This window comes from Balearica regulorum, chromosome 7, assembly GCF_011004875.1.
Source record: "Balearica regulorum gibbericeps isolate bBalReg1 chromosome 7, bBalReg1.pri, whole genome shotgun sequence".
In the NCBI taxonomy this organism is placed as follows: Eukaryota; Metazoa; Chordata; class Aves; order Gruiformes; family Gruidae; genus Balearica; species Balearica regulorum.
This window is the reverse complement of record NC_046190.1, coordinates 30,364,449-30,378,582: the sequence shown is the minus strand read 5'-3', so window position 1 is coordinate 30,378,582 and position 14,134 is coordinate 30,364,449. Positions and strand designations below refer to the sequence as shown.

Below are 14,134 nucleotides of genomic sequence, written 5' to 3'. Positions count from 1 at the left end.
GCTAACACTGTTAAAATAGAATTTTAATGCACAATAAAGTACCCATTTCAGGAATAGAAAGCAGTGCGGGGAAGGAAAAAACAAACATTTGCTATGGTCTTTGGTTGATGAGTTAAACCTCAGTAACCAGTAACTGAGAGGCAACTTTGAATAGATAATAGTTTGAAGGTAGATGTTTGCACTCCAACAGAGTGATAAATAAGAATCTTCTAAAAATCCAGTTGTTTTTCTTAGTGGTAGGTCCTGAGGAGTGATTTGGGGAATCTTGAATAGAAATTTAGAGACCACTTTAAAAAAATTACACCAAAGTCTGGTTTTATTGTTTACACTGAATGTAAGCGTATGTTGTCTTTTTGTTGCCTCATGTTTTTACCACCTTATCTGTAGCAAAAAGCATATTAGTAGTATTAAAGAAAAATGGTGTCTTATGTTGGTTATACAGCTTAAATGGTGAATCACACGTGAAAGTTCGGAGCTAAGCCATTTTGTTCTGTGCTGCTGTCATTTCTATTTATTGTGCTAATGAATAATTATTACTTTCTCAACACAAGTTTATACCTCAAGAGGTAGTTAGCTGCCTTTGGAGAGGTTTATTCATCCCATGTTTCAACATGTCTCTTCAAGTTGGGTTTGGTTGGGTTTTTTTGGCTGCTGCTTTCCCCCTTCCTGTAGGCAGTTTGGGTTAACGCTTCAAATATAAGAAGGTGAAATTTGGTAAACAGAATGACTAATATACTTCAATTTCAGTGAATCTTTAGAAATAAACATCTTTAAGTTCATAAAATCCATCAAGCTATTATTTTTGTCTGAGTAGGGTGAAGCTGAGCATTTGTTGAAAAATTGAATGGCTGAGTATGGCACAGGTATCCTTGTGCTTCTGATCCACATATGGCTTGGCATTGCTCCCTGGTGACCTAGCCACATGGTGGCAATTTTGTGCTGTTGTTTGTGCTGTTTCAGAAGAACTTGAAACAGTTTAAATATTTTCTGAGGATTACTTTTTCATTCTAGAAATTCTGTACTTTTGATGAGGCTACTTGATAACCAGCTGTGGAAAAGTGTTCAAGGCCTTGAATGTTAGGGAAGTTGTTTTTGAAATAATGTCTCATAAGTCACCTATGGCCTAAGCTAGCTATGCTACAAGTTACACAACCTCCTTTTGCAGTAAAATGCTGAGTCTTTCAGTGGTGATTATTAATCAGAATAGCCAAATCTGCTGTACTGGTTTTTAAGTTCTGCAAAACTACTGTTGCAGTAGGGAACTACAAATTTTGCTTTCCCAGTTGAAAGCAGTGAGTAAACACCTTGCACAGTCAAGCACAGTCAGCAGTGGCAGGTAGATAACTTCTCTTGGCGAAAGGAAAAAAAAGGAACTGAAGCCCATTGCCAAATTTTCAGAATTACCATTAAACAACAACAAAACAAACCCACAAACCCCTTCTTATACTAACGAAGATTACTTTCCAGTTGTGAAATAACTGCTCTAAGTATTTTCTCTCTCTTCCCCCCCCCCTCAAGTCTCTACATAATTAGTTCGTGTGCTGCTGTTCTATTGAAGGCTTATCTGAACTGCAACATCACAGAGATAAGACTGATCACATTCACTGGAGCTGCATTCTTGGTAGAAAATCTGAAAAAAAAAAAAAAAGGTGTCCTTCACATTTTGTTGCTGTTTAGGGGAGTAAGCATTGGTAGGCTTTACAAATTGTTTATGGTTGGAGGGGAAAAAAAAGTCCTTTTCTCAGTGCTCGTCACTTCTAATGTGTCCAATTTTTATATCGAGTCTCATGTTTCACAGTATGCTACATACAAATAAGGTTCTCAGCTGGGTCTTTTAAGATGCCTAATTGATAGGTCTGTTTATTTAAGTTATGACATGCTGTCTCTTTATTCTAAAATTCAGCAGAAAGCTGTCAGGGCTCGCAGTGGTGGTGGTGATTAAAGGTGATAATGAGAGCTGGAAAGTTCAAGTTGTGGTTGTTTGTGGTTTTTTTTTTTAATCTAGAGATTCACTGTGTGTGTTTAACCATATTAAGAAAAAATGTTGGATTAAAAAAAACCATGACAAACAAACACCACACACCAAGCCTAGCATTTATAAAGATTTTACAGAAGCTACAGCTGCTGACTGATACAAATTAAATATTGTATCACATGTAGTTTTAATAGTGTTAGTGTCTGGATGCTCCCTGTAGTAGAGATGATAATGAGAACTTAATTGAGGTGGTTTTATCTTCATGCAATACACGTTATCATATTCATATGCAATCATGTTGCAGTTTTATCATGTTCCATGTAATAATGTAGTGAACTGTGGTTTGTTTTTTTTTCAGTTTGTAAGCAACGGACAATTACCGCTTGGTTGGAGAATAAAGGACCCAAGACAACTGAGTCCAAAAGGTAAAATGTGCAGCATACCTATTCATATGTTGTGTTCTTTGATTGGGTCTGTGGGAAACTAAAAGTGCAGATTGCCAGTACAGCTAACTACTGAAAAAAGGCAACCCCATTTCTACTGCTTTCCTTACCTTGGCACATCCTCTTGAGTATAACTAACTGACAGAGTTTCACTATGAAAAGCTAATTAGTCCCCCACCCCTCCCCTCTAACTGCTAAACCCAGACTTTTCTGATGACTTAACTTTCTGAAACACCTCACTGTGGTAAATAAATATGGCTGCTCCTGCAAGAAAAAGATGGCAAACTGCAGCAAGGGAAGGCAAAGTGGGACTGCTGCTTCTAACCACTAGATTGGGTTAGCTGTAGTATCAGACTGTGTCCTTAGTCAACAGCTCAGCTCTTACCTTTATTTAATATAGGGTAATAACAGTTACACATTTTGGCTGACTGTCCTGCATTCAACTCAGTTCTGTTGTTAATTTACAGGCAAAAGTATGTTTTAGTTTGTCTCATTGGACCGTGATTGTAGTATAAGCATGTGCAACTTGATTTAATTTGGACCAGAATTGACAGGTGCTCAAATACGTATTCACATTATTTTGTGAAAGATGTTATGAAAGTTTTGCTACTGAATGGCACCAGGTAAATTTTGGTATTTTCTGCTGATGTAGTCTGTCAGGAGCAATGTTTGCAAGGCAGCGTTAAAATTAAACTCCTAAGAGTTTAATATCAGAGGAATATCAGATATTACTTTTCTATAATTGCCATTGTAAATATGGTCATTGATATTTTTTTATTGATGTTTGTTAATAAATAGAAACTGAAATCCATATCAGTGCTAAAATGTTCAAGAGAAAGTAGGAAACCTTGTGATGATAATTAATATAAAAGTACACAGAACTCAGTTACAGGCTCACAGGTTGCAGTAGAGGAAAGATCTTAAGAGGGTGCTTAAGGAAGGAATGTTTTTTTTTTTAATTTTTTTTAAGATTCACTTTAGAGTATTGCTTTTATATGCTCTCCTTCAGCCTTGCTGACAGATTACAGCCTAGTCAGTTTTAAGCGGCAGGTTAGTCATGTGAGCACTTCATGTGCCTTTGTATTGTATTTAGCATAGTTTTAATTTATTTGAATTTGAACACTGTCTTTGTGTTAGATTTGATTTCTGAAGTTGGCAACAGATGTTGTCAATACCTTTAAACAGTCATTTATTAAGATGGCAGCAGTAATACAACTTTCACTTTTGTTCATCAAAATTTGTAGTGCAGGAACAAATGCATAGATGGGGAATTAAATTATCATAACATGAAACCCTCTAAAATCCTTTTGTTTTCAAATAATCTCCCTATGGGGGAAGTTCTAAGCTATCATATGTTGCTCCAAGCCCCTTTTTTTTCTTTTTGTTCTGTAGTGGTAAAGAAGTGAATACTCTCTCTTTATCCAGAGTGCTCTTTTAGAAGAGGATCAGTTATCATTCATGGAGAGAATTAATGCCTTCAGCATTAAAATGTTTAGTTACTGAATTTAGGATTGTGTGATAATTGCGTATTTTCTTATTTAGTGTAGATGGAAAATTGGGGAATGACCAGACACACAGAGTTTAGTGTGCTTCGTTTGCATTGGTTATATACGAAGTTGTAACAATACATTCAGGAGAAGGTATTTTTCAAAGCGATCTATTCACCAAGACTAGTCAGGGGTTTTTAGTATTTATATGGTGTCTTAAGTATTTTCTTTATCAACACACTGACACAAAAATTACTACATAAGTGTGAAATGACTTGCCAATGTCTTGAAGTTTCATCTGCTCATACAAAACTCTCTTCATTTCTCTGTGTAACCGTTAGGACACATTTCTTTCCATTCTTTGTGTAAGACAGCACAGGGCAAATTAGGTTATTTTTATCTTCAAAACGATAATTGATTTAATATGTCTTTTAATTTTTATTATCAGATCTGAATATATTTTACTCATGCTTTTGTACTGTGATTTTTATAAGTAGCCCACAACTCTTCAAAAAATAAGGAAGTAATAAGATGTTTTTGAGACTATGGACTACTGTGTCCTGCTCTTCTAAAAGATGAATTTGTAGCTCTGGGGGAGTGGTTACAAAACCATTGATTTCCTTGCTCACTGTATTTAACTGATTTAAATGAAAGTTAAGGAGGACTTTGTCATGACTTCTAACTTTTTTTCATCTGAAGAAAATAACTAAATAATAGCTTAATACTGTTTAGATTTGAAAATAAGGATAATGAATCACTGGCATAGATTCCTAAGGTAAGGAACTGATTCATCATCCTTTGGAGTCTTTGAACGTAAATAGGTTGTTACTGAGCTGTGTTCCCCAGTGCAGTAGAACTTGTTGATCCTGGTAGTGCTAACTCAGAGTTTAATGGGTAAAGTTCTGTAGTTTCTATTTTATGCTTATAATCTTTCCTTTAAAAATATATATATACACACACAGAAATTTCATTTGGAGATGAGACTTTAAATTCCCTTACTTCTCTTCCACAGCTTACACAGCAAAATTAATAACAATACTGAAGCAAATCCCAAGATGACCTCCATTAAGAAAGAGAACTTTTGTGAGCATGATGTGGCAAAGCTAGAGAATGTTTGTCAGCAGAATTATTCAAAAATATCTGTGGAAGTTGGCGCAAAGCATGTGAACTTGCCTCAGACAGGGAGTATGTGTAACTGGGAGGCTGAGGACAAAGATCCAGTCCTAGACACAGAGCCTGTGAGGGGGATGCAGTCTGGAGACCTCTTTAAAAACGCCAACATCGATCAGATGCACAAAACTGGCAAGCTGGCACAGAGAGGCTGTGAAGAAAGCAGTGACAATTGGACTCAGAGGAAATTATCATCAGGCCGGTCCTTGAAAATGGGAAATACAAAACTTTCTTCAAAAGACACCGAGACAGATGGACAAGTGGCTTCATGCAACTCACAGAAGCTGAAGAGTTGCAATTCTGTCTGTTTAATGGGTGAACAAGAAGAAAGAGATGTAGTTCCAGAAAGTCCACTTTCAGATGCTGGCTGTGATGCTTGTATATCTGATATTGGAGGTCCTGGGAAACTGAGCAAATATCAGAGCAGTTCGGGGGATTCACCTGCTTTTGAGAAAGAAAGTGAACCAGAGTCGCCAATGGATGTAGATAACTCTAAAAATAGCTGTCATGGGTCAGAGGCTGATGAAGAAACGAGTCCATTTCTTGATGAGCGAGAGGAGATTAATATGTCAAAATCCATAAACAAATCTTTTAGAATTCAATATGGGGATGCTGAACTGGAGTCAAGAAAGTCATGTTTTTCTGCCAAAGGCTGTGAAAGCTTTGAGGAAATAGATAATTCTGTTAAAGAGGACAGTCTGCATACAAAGCCACCTGGGATCTCTCCTGCTCCATCGTCAGAATGCAAAGGTGCAAAACAGGGTGTGAAGAGAGACTCCAAAATCACCTCTCACTTCATGAGGATACCTAAAGTTGAGGAGAAAAGGTAGCGTTCTGTGTGCCTCTTCATCTGGTTTTTTTTCAGGCTCAAAAATTTCCTCTGGTGATAGCACTTTGGAGGCTGGATGGTAGGAAGAATTTTGCAAAATGTACGTTTAGACACAAAGACAACTTTGATGTAAGCTTGAAGTAACTTATTTTCAATGGGACTACTTGTGGTTTTTTTAAAGGATGTATTTGTCCAGTGCAACTTTTTAAATCATTAGAGATCTGTTAAAATTGGGGAATTAAAGACACTGTAGGAAGTTGATTATCAAAGTGATTTAAGACCATGGGATTTTTAATGCTTGAAAATGAATGGTGGTACAAGAGTCTTTTATGGAGTGTAGCTCTAGCATTTGTGATTTCATTCAGAATGCTTGAAGAAATTGATGTTTTCTTGTTTGTTTTTTTTTTTTTAGTTTCATCTGTCAAAATTCTGAATCTGTTTTGTTGAAGCATTAGTGCTACTGATTGAAATAGACATGAAAAATTTCATTTTTGAAAGCAGTTGTAGAGATGTGTGTTTTGGTTTGTTGGTTTTTTTGTTTGTGGGTTTGTTTGGTTTGTTTTTTGTTTTTTTTTTTGCTTTATTCATAATTTGGGAGAGAGACGGACTGGTGATTACATGTTACATCAGTGGAAATAGAAGCCCTGAGCATGACCCAGGGCTCCACATGCAAGGTCTCGTGTACGTACAAAAGGATAATCTCTGCTCTGAGGAGCTCAGATTTCAGCGGGAGCTGAGAAATTGAATAAACAGTAAAGGAGAAAGCAGAAATAAGAGAACTGTGTGTGTTGGTGTAAGCAGCAATTATCTCAGTAGACTCATGTCCTTTGAGTAAGGCAAGAAAGTAGTTTTGCACACCTTTACTGGGAATTCCTTTCTGGATGTGAAGAGCAGCACGAGCCATACTTCTGAAGGAAATGAAGAAGAGGGTGACAGAAGGTGGCTAACTAGCGGCAGGAGCTTGCGTTTCAGAAATCTGAAGAGATGAGTAGGCTGAGAGTGTATTTGGAAAACAAAAAAGGTGGTTCTTGGGAAAAATGGATGGATGAAGAATTTGCTAAAAAAGTATGGAAAAGGGGGTCATAAAAGTTAAAATGATGGGTTTAGAGAGTACTCTTTTCACTAGTTTAAATGAATTACTGTTGTAGCAAAGCAGCAGAGGTTGAGGCTTGCATTTGTTGGTGCTAGAGTGTGTTGCAGTAAATCCACATTGGAGAAGGCAAACTCATGCTAAAGTTTTGCTGTGTGGATAGATAGGAATCCTAACAGTGCCTTACAGAATAATTAGTGAAGTAGGGTATAAGTCAGCAGAGATTATTTTTTCTTTTTTTTGGGGGGGGGCCTAAACAAGGTTATAAACGTCAGTGCTAGGCAAAAGAGTGGTATTGCCTGTAGTGCTTAAGAGAGCAATTAGAAAATCTTAAAAGCTTTCCTCCTGGGTTTCGTTAGGCCAGGTCTACAGCTGATAATAGAGTGGCTCAGGTCTTAACTTGCGGAGAAAGCAGCAGTAGTGTGTTAAACAGGTTTCAGTTGTCAGTAATGCTATGCCAGAATTATCCTTTGGGTCGCAGATGAGCACAGTGGGCCTGTACCCCATGTCATGCCGATGTGGCTACACCATTTGGTTGTCATTGGCCAGGTTGGAGGCATTGTCTGCACCAGACAATACCGGCATATGCATAGACACAGTGAACTGGTTGAACAACGTCTTTATCCAAGGGTGGAGTACGTTCACTATGGGGAATTTAGAGGTCTAAACAGTACCTCAAAGTGTAGGCTTTTAACTTGTTCTGCATTTCATGCTGAGTACTTTCTCTTGCAAGAGAAACATCTGGTATGTTACATCAAACATACAGCAGATTCAGATTTTTTTTCCCTAAAATATCATAGATCCATGCAAACACCTTTGATCGTTAAAGAGGATTAGTTCATCTGCTTTTGCATGTATTTGAATTTTGCAAGTGGTTTTTGGATTACTTTTCAATTTCTACTTCCATTGCAAGTATTGTACGCCTGACATGAAAAATGCAACCCTAGAGTGAAAGAGTCATTGAGAAGTTTGGTATTTTTTTTAGTACATCTGTGCATGCACATGTGTCTTGTTTTCTAACAGTTGAGAAGGGGCTGTAGAGGGTATCCTGACAAATGCAGTGACCAGTGAGTCTGCTGCCCCTGGCTAAGTAGATCCTGTTGGGAAAGAGCATGACTCTGTAGAGGAAAACCCTGTCTTGCTAACCCACTGCAGTCCTGTGGAGGTGTTTGTAAGCCTGTGGAAAAGAGTGTTTTCATAGACATTGTGTAGTTGTGTGGGTTGGGGAGGAGGTGGTTGTTGATGGCAGGGGTTTTCCTCAAAGCTTTTGCCTAGGGCCACAGCAAAGGCTAGCAAATAAACTGTCTGTTATAAACGTAACCTTGTGTGTTTGCCTACCAGGTTTTTCAGTGGAAATAAAATGTTTTAACATATTTTATTTCAACAGCAGGAAAGAAAAGTGTGAATTCAAACCCCAAAGGCCAGGAAGAAAGATTCCTAAATATATGCCACCTCCTCTTCCAACTAATAAGAAATGGTTTGGGACACCGATTGAAGAGATGAGAAGAATGCCTATGTGTGGGGCCCGTCTTCCTCATCTGCGACCCTCAGCCAATCATACAGTAACCGTCAGAGTACGATAATTCAGTGTGTTACTTGAAATTAAATTTCTTACTGAATTGGTCAATAATAGGAAATGCCAAATGTCAGTCTTATAGTATTAAGCAGGTTGTGGAGATCTTTCTTTGCCATTCCTTGTGAGCAGACTGGGGCAACTGATTTTCCTGAAAACTTAACTTTTCTGATGCATGGCATTAGGATATTAAGATCCAGAAGAAATGTAATTATGTTTTTACTGCCTCTGGCTTGTTAGGGACAAGTGTTTTTCTTTTATATAGAATTTCTTGTCTGAGATGTAAACTCTGGGAATTTTAAATATGTCTGCAAGTAAAATTTGTACTTCAACATTTTCATGTTATATTTTTCTTTGAATATGATTCTGTTTTGGGTTCAAGATATTCCAAATAGGAAAAAGACAAAGACTGAAGAGGAGTTTTTAGCAATTTTACCATTTAGCATTTTAGATCAAAGGATTACAGGCAAATATATCAGATTTGGAGTAGCATGCAGTCAAATTATTGTTGAAATAAAGCATGTGACCAGAAACCTGTAGGGTCATGAATAAATCCCAAACAAAAGAAAAGCACATTAAGTTTGAATGCAAATTCTGAGAGAATCAGTGTTGCCAGAATGCCGTACACATAGCAGATTAAGTCTTTAAGATCATCATGTTATTTACTTTTACATTTCTGATATTCTGTGGAGTAAACTTGAAATATTGCTATTATCGATAATGATTTCTCATCCTCTTCAACTTTAGGTTAAAAAAATGTTATTTCTACACACAAGTATGGTTACATTTGAAACTACGTTTTGCAAATATTAGGATGAAACTCTGTAGATACTTAAATTCATCAATAAGGAGGCCTTAGCTGATAATTGGACATAAAATAATTTTGATGTGTTTCAAGAGGTCGAATGATAAGGTGGTGGTCTTTTCGCCAAGTATAATGTAGGAGTAACAGATGGATTTTTTCTGAAATGAATAGCCACTGTGTGGTTAGTTTGTAGCTTTCCCCTTTCCAAAAAGGATGACTGTGGATGAGAGCTTTTTTTATAACTATGTTTCTGCTTACTTTTTTTTTTTTCTTCCATTTAAAAACTTGAAAGTAGAGTCTGAGCTTTTTTTCCCCCCTCCTTCTGTGTTGCAGGTAGATCTTCTGAGGGAAGGAGAGGTGCCTAAACCTTTTCCAACTCACTACAAAGATTTATGGGACAACAAACATGTTAAAATGCCCTGCTCAGAACAAAATTTGTACCCTGTGGAGGATGAGGTAAGATAATTTACGGTTGTGTAATCAAGTGAGTTTGTTTACATATAGATGAGTTTTTCCGTTTACTGCATCTGCCTAGTTGGCAAACTGTGTGTATGAAATTGAAAAATCAAGTAGATGAACGTACCTGGTCTGAAAAGCTGGATTCTGGGTCGTGATGCTTCAGGCAGAGCAGAAGATTTTTATTTTTTTTTCCCTATTAATTATTTTACCTAGCCATTGATTTGATGGTGTATATATTTCTATACTTATATGGAATATAAGCTTATAAATATATTTATAGACTTATGTATTTATACGTTATATATTTTTTCTGGGAAGCAATTTGGGATGCCAACAAATGTGAATGAATTTGTAATGACATTTTGATTATAATATTGTCAGGTATTGCTGATAGTAAGGTGTATCTGACTGCCGTTCTGCTAAAGCAGTGGCGGAGAGATTAGAGTTGGCCCTGCATGGTTTGTTGATCTGGTATTTCTTGTCACTGCTTGAGACTTAAACATACCCACTGAAATACTTTAGATTGTGGTGAATAAAATCAACGTGTCCTGTAGTAAAGATTGTATACTGATTGATACTTGAATCTGGAACAGAGAATTTTTATAGCCTCTAGGAAATACCCAATATTTTCATTTATCAATTTTACAGATACAGTGTAAAATGAATTTAATTGATGTTTCAGATATAGTGTTGATAAGGTCTTTGTTGCCAGTTGAGCAAGATGAGTTGTCTCTGCCCTTGTGGTAGTCTCATAAGAAATGTCATTATTCCCTGCAACGGGCAATAAGACTTTCTGTTGAGGAAAAGTATCACAGGATGTCTTAAATTTGGGTTGGTGCGAAAGTCAGCCACAGCAATATGCTTTTATAGTCTGTGTCTTTACTGTTCTTAATATTATGTTTTTATAAAGTCAGTTCAGTTTATATTTGAGTTCTGGATTTTATAAACTGTGGTTGTGTTTTATCTGCAAAATCCACTTTATGCATGAGGAATGTACTGAACGTTATTTGTCCTTGAGATGACGTGAGGAAGAGTGCTGCATGTGTGGAAAAGAGCTCTATGAGTTTTGTGAATGCTTCAGTTAAAAAGGAGCTCTTAAGGAAGTAAAGTGCAGTGGACTAGAAGTTACGGTCACTCAAAATACGTGGTTTATTTTTAAAGAACTTCACAGATAAAGCAAACTTTTATTTAAAAAAAAAAAAGTGGCAAGGAAGACAATTAGTAGTATTTATGTCTTTCTGAATAACTTAATCTGCCTTTGTTTTGGGCTTTTGTTTTAAAGAACGGAGATAGAACTGCTGGAAGTCGATGGGAATTAATCCAAACTGCCTTACTTAACAAATTTACTTGCTCACATGATTTGAAGGTAAGCTTGTTAATATGAAATCAAGTCTATATGCATATAAGTACATTCAGGCTGTCCGTGTACTTTTAGTGATTCTGGCTCAGTCCTAGTTGTTTAATCACTTATAAAAATAAATTTCAAAAAATCTAGGCTGTTAAGGGATTCCCTAATGAATTAATGGTCTTAATTAATAAGTCTTAAGTGTTACCACTGAATTTATTATGTACTATTAAAATGAATTGTCTTTTATAAGTCTACACAAAGCTGCATGTGTCCAGCAGTATCTACTAATTAGTGGTAAATGTAGTATGTAGGGTTTTTCTATAACCAGATGGCAGGGCAATGCACAGGTGAGAGAGTTTGAAACAGTAACTGTTCACACCAGTATACTCCACTAAAATTGCAACAATTCAAGCTGCTGACAAAAATCTGTAGATTTGGAGACTAATGCTCTGTTGATGACTTTTATAGTTCTCATTGACTTTTAATGAATTCTAATTTGGAGCAGCTTAGAATTGTTATGTTTTTTTAATGAAGAATAATATAATTCAGATTATACTTGAAAGGCAGGGAAGGAGGAGGATGCAAAAGCTGCAGATAAACTTTAAACAAATAAATAGTGCTCCCCCGGCAACTAATGAAACTTCTCTTGATAATAATATTTTATTTGACCCTTTTTCTTGATAATTTTTTAAAGGTGGCTGTTGTAAAAAGCCTATTTAATTTTGTTGTGGTTCTGATTCTTTAAGCTCCTCAGCTGGTAAAACTTCTGCTATATTGCTGAGGGACACTGTTCTGGTATTAAACAGAGCAAGTATGGAGTGGGGAATGTTTATGTTGTATGTTGTAAGAAGATCCAAGCAGGATATTCTTTTGTGCTAGGAGGAAAACCCAGTAGACTAAAGCTTATTCAATACTAAACCTAAAAACCAGGATTCAGTATCATGGAGTCGCATCATAATAGTAGTTTTATGAATTTTGGTAGGCTCTGTGACAGGTTTTAGCCACTAGATGGTACTGTTGCTTCAAAAAGGAAACTTCATGCAATCTTTTCTTCTGTTAACAAGTATCTCTAGGCTTTATTTTGTTGTGCCCTTTCCGTAGGAGGCCATACTGAGGTACAACGTTGCTTATTCCAAGAAATGGGACTTCACAGCTCTTACTGACTTCTGTGAGAAGGTAAACCAAGTTGATTTAAAATAGGAAGAAATGTAAAATACAAATGACTACTTTGTTTATATGTCTCAATGCTTTTGGCTTTATTTGCGGTTTCAAAAGTAAAGGTTTTACAGTCATCGTTTATGTGGACAGTTATTTGTTAACTTCAGTTGACATGATAATTATACTTTATAAACTGGACACATTTTAAATCTTAAGCAGGTAGTTTAGATGCTTCAGTAACACCTCAGGTTACTGAAGATGAGAAATGCCTTTTCTCTGTCTTATGAAAACCAGATTTATTAAGAAATTCCATTAGTGTTTCCAGTGTAATGGTTTCTTGTTTTAAAAAGTGTTGCTCTTTTTTTCCTTTCTTAAACAAATGTTATATTATGGTGGTGTTTGTATAGAGTGTGCTTTGCTGGTCTAGCAGTAAAATTTTGCTGTGTGCTGAGATGATGAATTTAAACTGTAGAGCCTTTGAAAGTTTGTGGTGGTTTTTATGACTTTATTACCTTCCTGGAAGAGGATGGAAAATAAAAATGAATAGTAGGCGACAAATGCAAGTTGGACTAATGTACATCCTGACTGACGATAAGAAACTGTGCTAATTAAAGCAGTGTGGGAGATTAAATGAGATGCAATAGAAATTGTTGTGTTTTTCTTCCACCAACTCAGAAGTGCTTTTAAAACACGTGTGCTTGTTTTCTTGTTGCTAAGCTGTATTAAGGTTCAGTGGAAACTAAATTTGATTTGAAGTTAATTTTGTTAGTTACTTATGTTTAAAATAGGTATCTGCTTAATTCATGTGATCAGAGGAACTGTTCTTTCTGTTGCCTATTTCCATTGCATGCAGGGACTGCTATTTTACAGAATGAGTTTTGTTTTGCATGCCACACAGCCTTGTTATTACTGACAGAAGGTACTTATAAAAATACCAGTGGTATCATATTTGCTAGTCGTGAGAGCTACTGTGTTTGCCCATCTTGCCAGTGTAGTGCTCCCTCCTCTCATCTGTGGCATGTCTCTGTTTTTCAGGCTGTCACGGCTGGATGACAGACTGTGGACATTTGGCCTCTTTGCTCCTGTTGACTCTTGTACTAACCAAAATTAACTTGGCCCGCTTAACTGTTCACTCTTGTGTTATTAAAGAATACATATTTAAATTATTAGAATGTTTTAAAGTATAAGCACTGTTTATTTAAAAATCTGAGTTAGGAATGTGCCAAATTTGCATATTGCTACAAACACAACTGAGCCTGTCCCGATGCATTCATATTGTGCATCTGGGAGTTTGGAAACTATGGGTGATTAGATTCAGAGATCATCAGCCAGGGAGAGTAAGTAATATCAGCTGTCTCCAGAGAAGTGAGGAACAATAGGGAAATAAATGGTGTATTGGGCATCAATCTTTCACTGAGGGTGAAAAGGCAATTTCTATCACCTGAGAATGATGATTTATTTGTGAGGTTCCCAGATGAAGGGAGGAGAGCTGTTTCAAAACATAGATTTTAGACCAAGGTGAAGAGTGTGCAGCAGTATATTAAATAAGGAACAGTGAAGCACTGTAAGGCAGTGGCTCCTTGTAGACCACAATAGAAAAATCTTACCCTGGCTGTGTTTATTGAATGTATTGAGTTTAGTGAACAGAACGTATGGAGAGGATACATCTTGGGATGTGTGAACTCTTCAAGCTTTGTAAATTAACAAGACAGCTGTTTTCAAAGATTGTTTGCAGTCTGCTTAAGTGAGCAGCTATAGAGTGAAAAGTTGATCCTCTGTGGAAATAACCTAAATATA

At 36.6% G+C, this 14,134-nt stretch overlaps 1 protein-coding gene across 2 annotated transcripts in view; it reads left to right on the top strand.

The window, feature by feature from the left end:
• The window catches only part of PARG (poly(ADP-ribose) glycohydrolase), a 69,740-nt gene that overhangs the window by 1,372 nt on the left and 54,234 nt on the right, over nt 1-14,134 (top strand). For both annotated transcript variants that reach the window (XM_075758709.1, XM_075758708.1), the window contains exons 2-7: nt 2,334-2,400; nt 4,918-5,901; nt 8,382-8,568; nt 9,706-9,828; nt 11,114-11,197; nt 12,281-12,355. In XM_075758709.1, coding sequence (XP_075614824.1) covers nt 4,961-5,901; nt 8,382-8,568; nt 9,706-9,828; nt 11,114-11,197; nt 12,281-12,355 — 1,410 coding nt within the window. In that variant the 5' untranslated portion in view covers nt 2,334-2,400; nt 4,918-4,960. The remainder of the gene's footprint in view (nt 1-2,333; nt 2,401-4,917; nt 5,902-8,381; nt 8,569-9,705; nt 9,829-11,113; nt 11,198-12,280; nt 12,356-14,134) is intronic.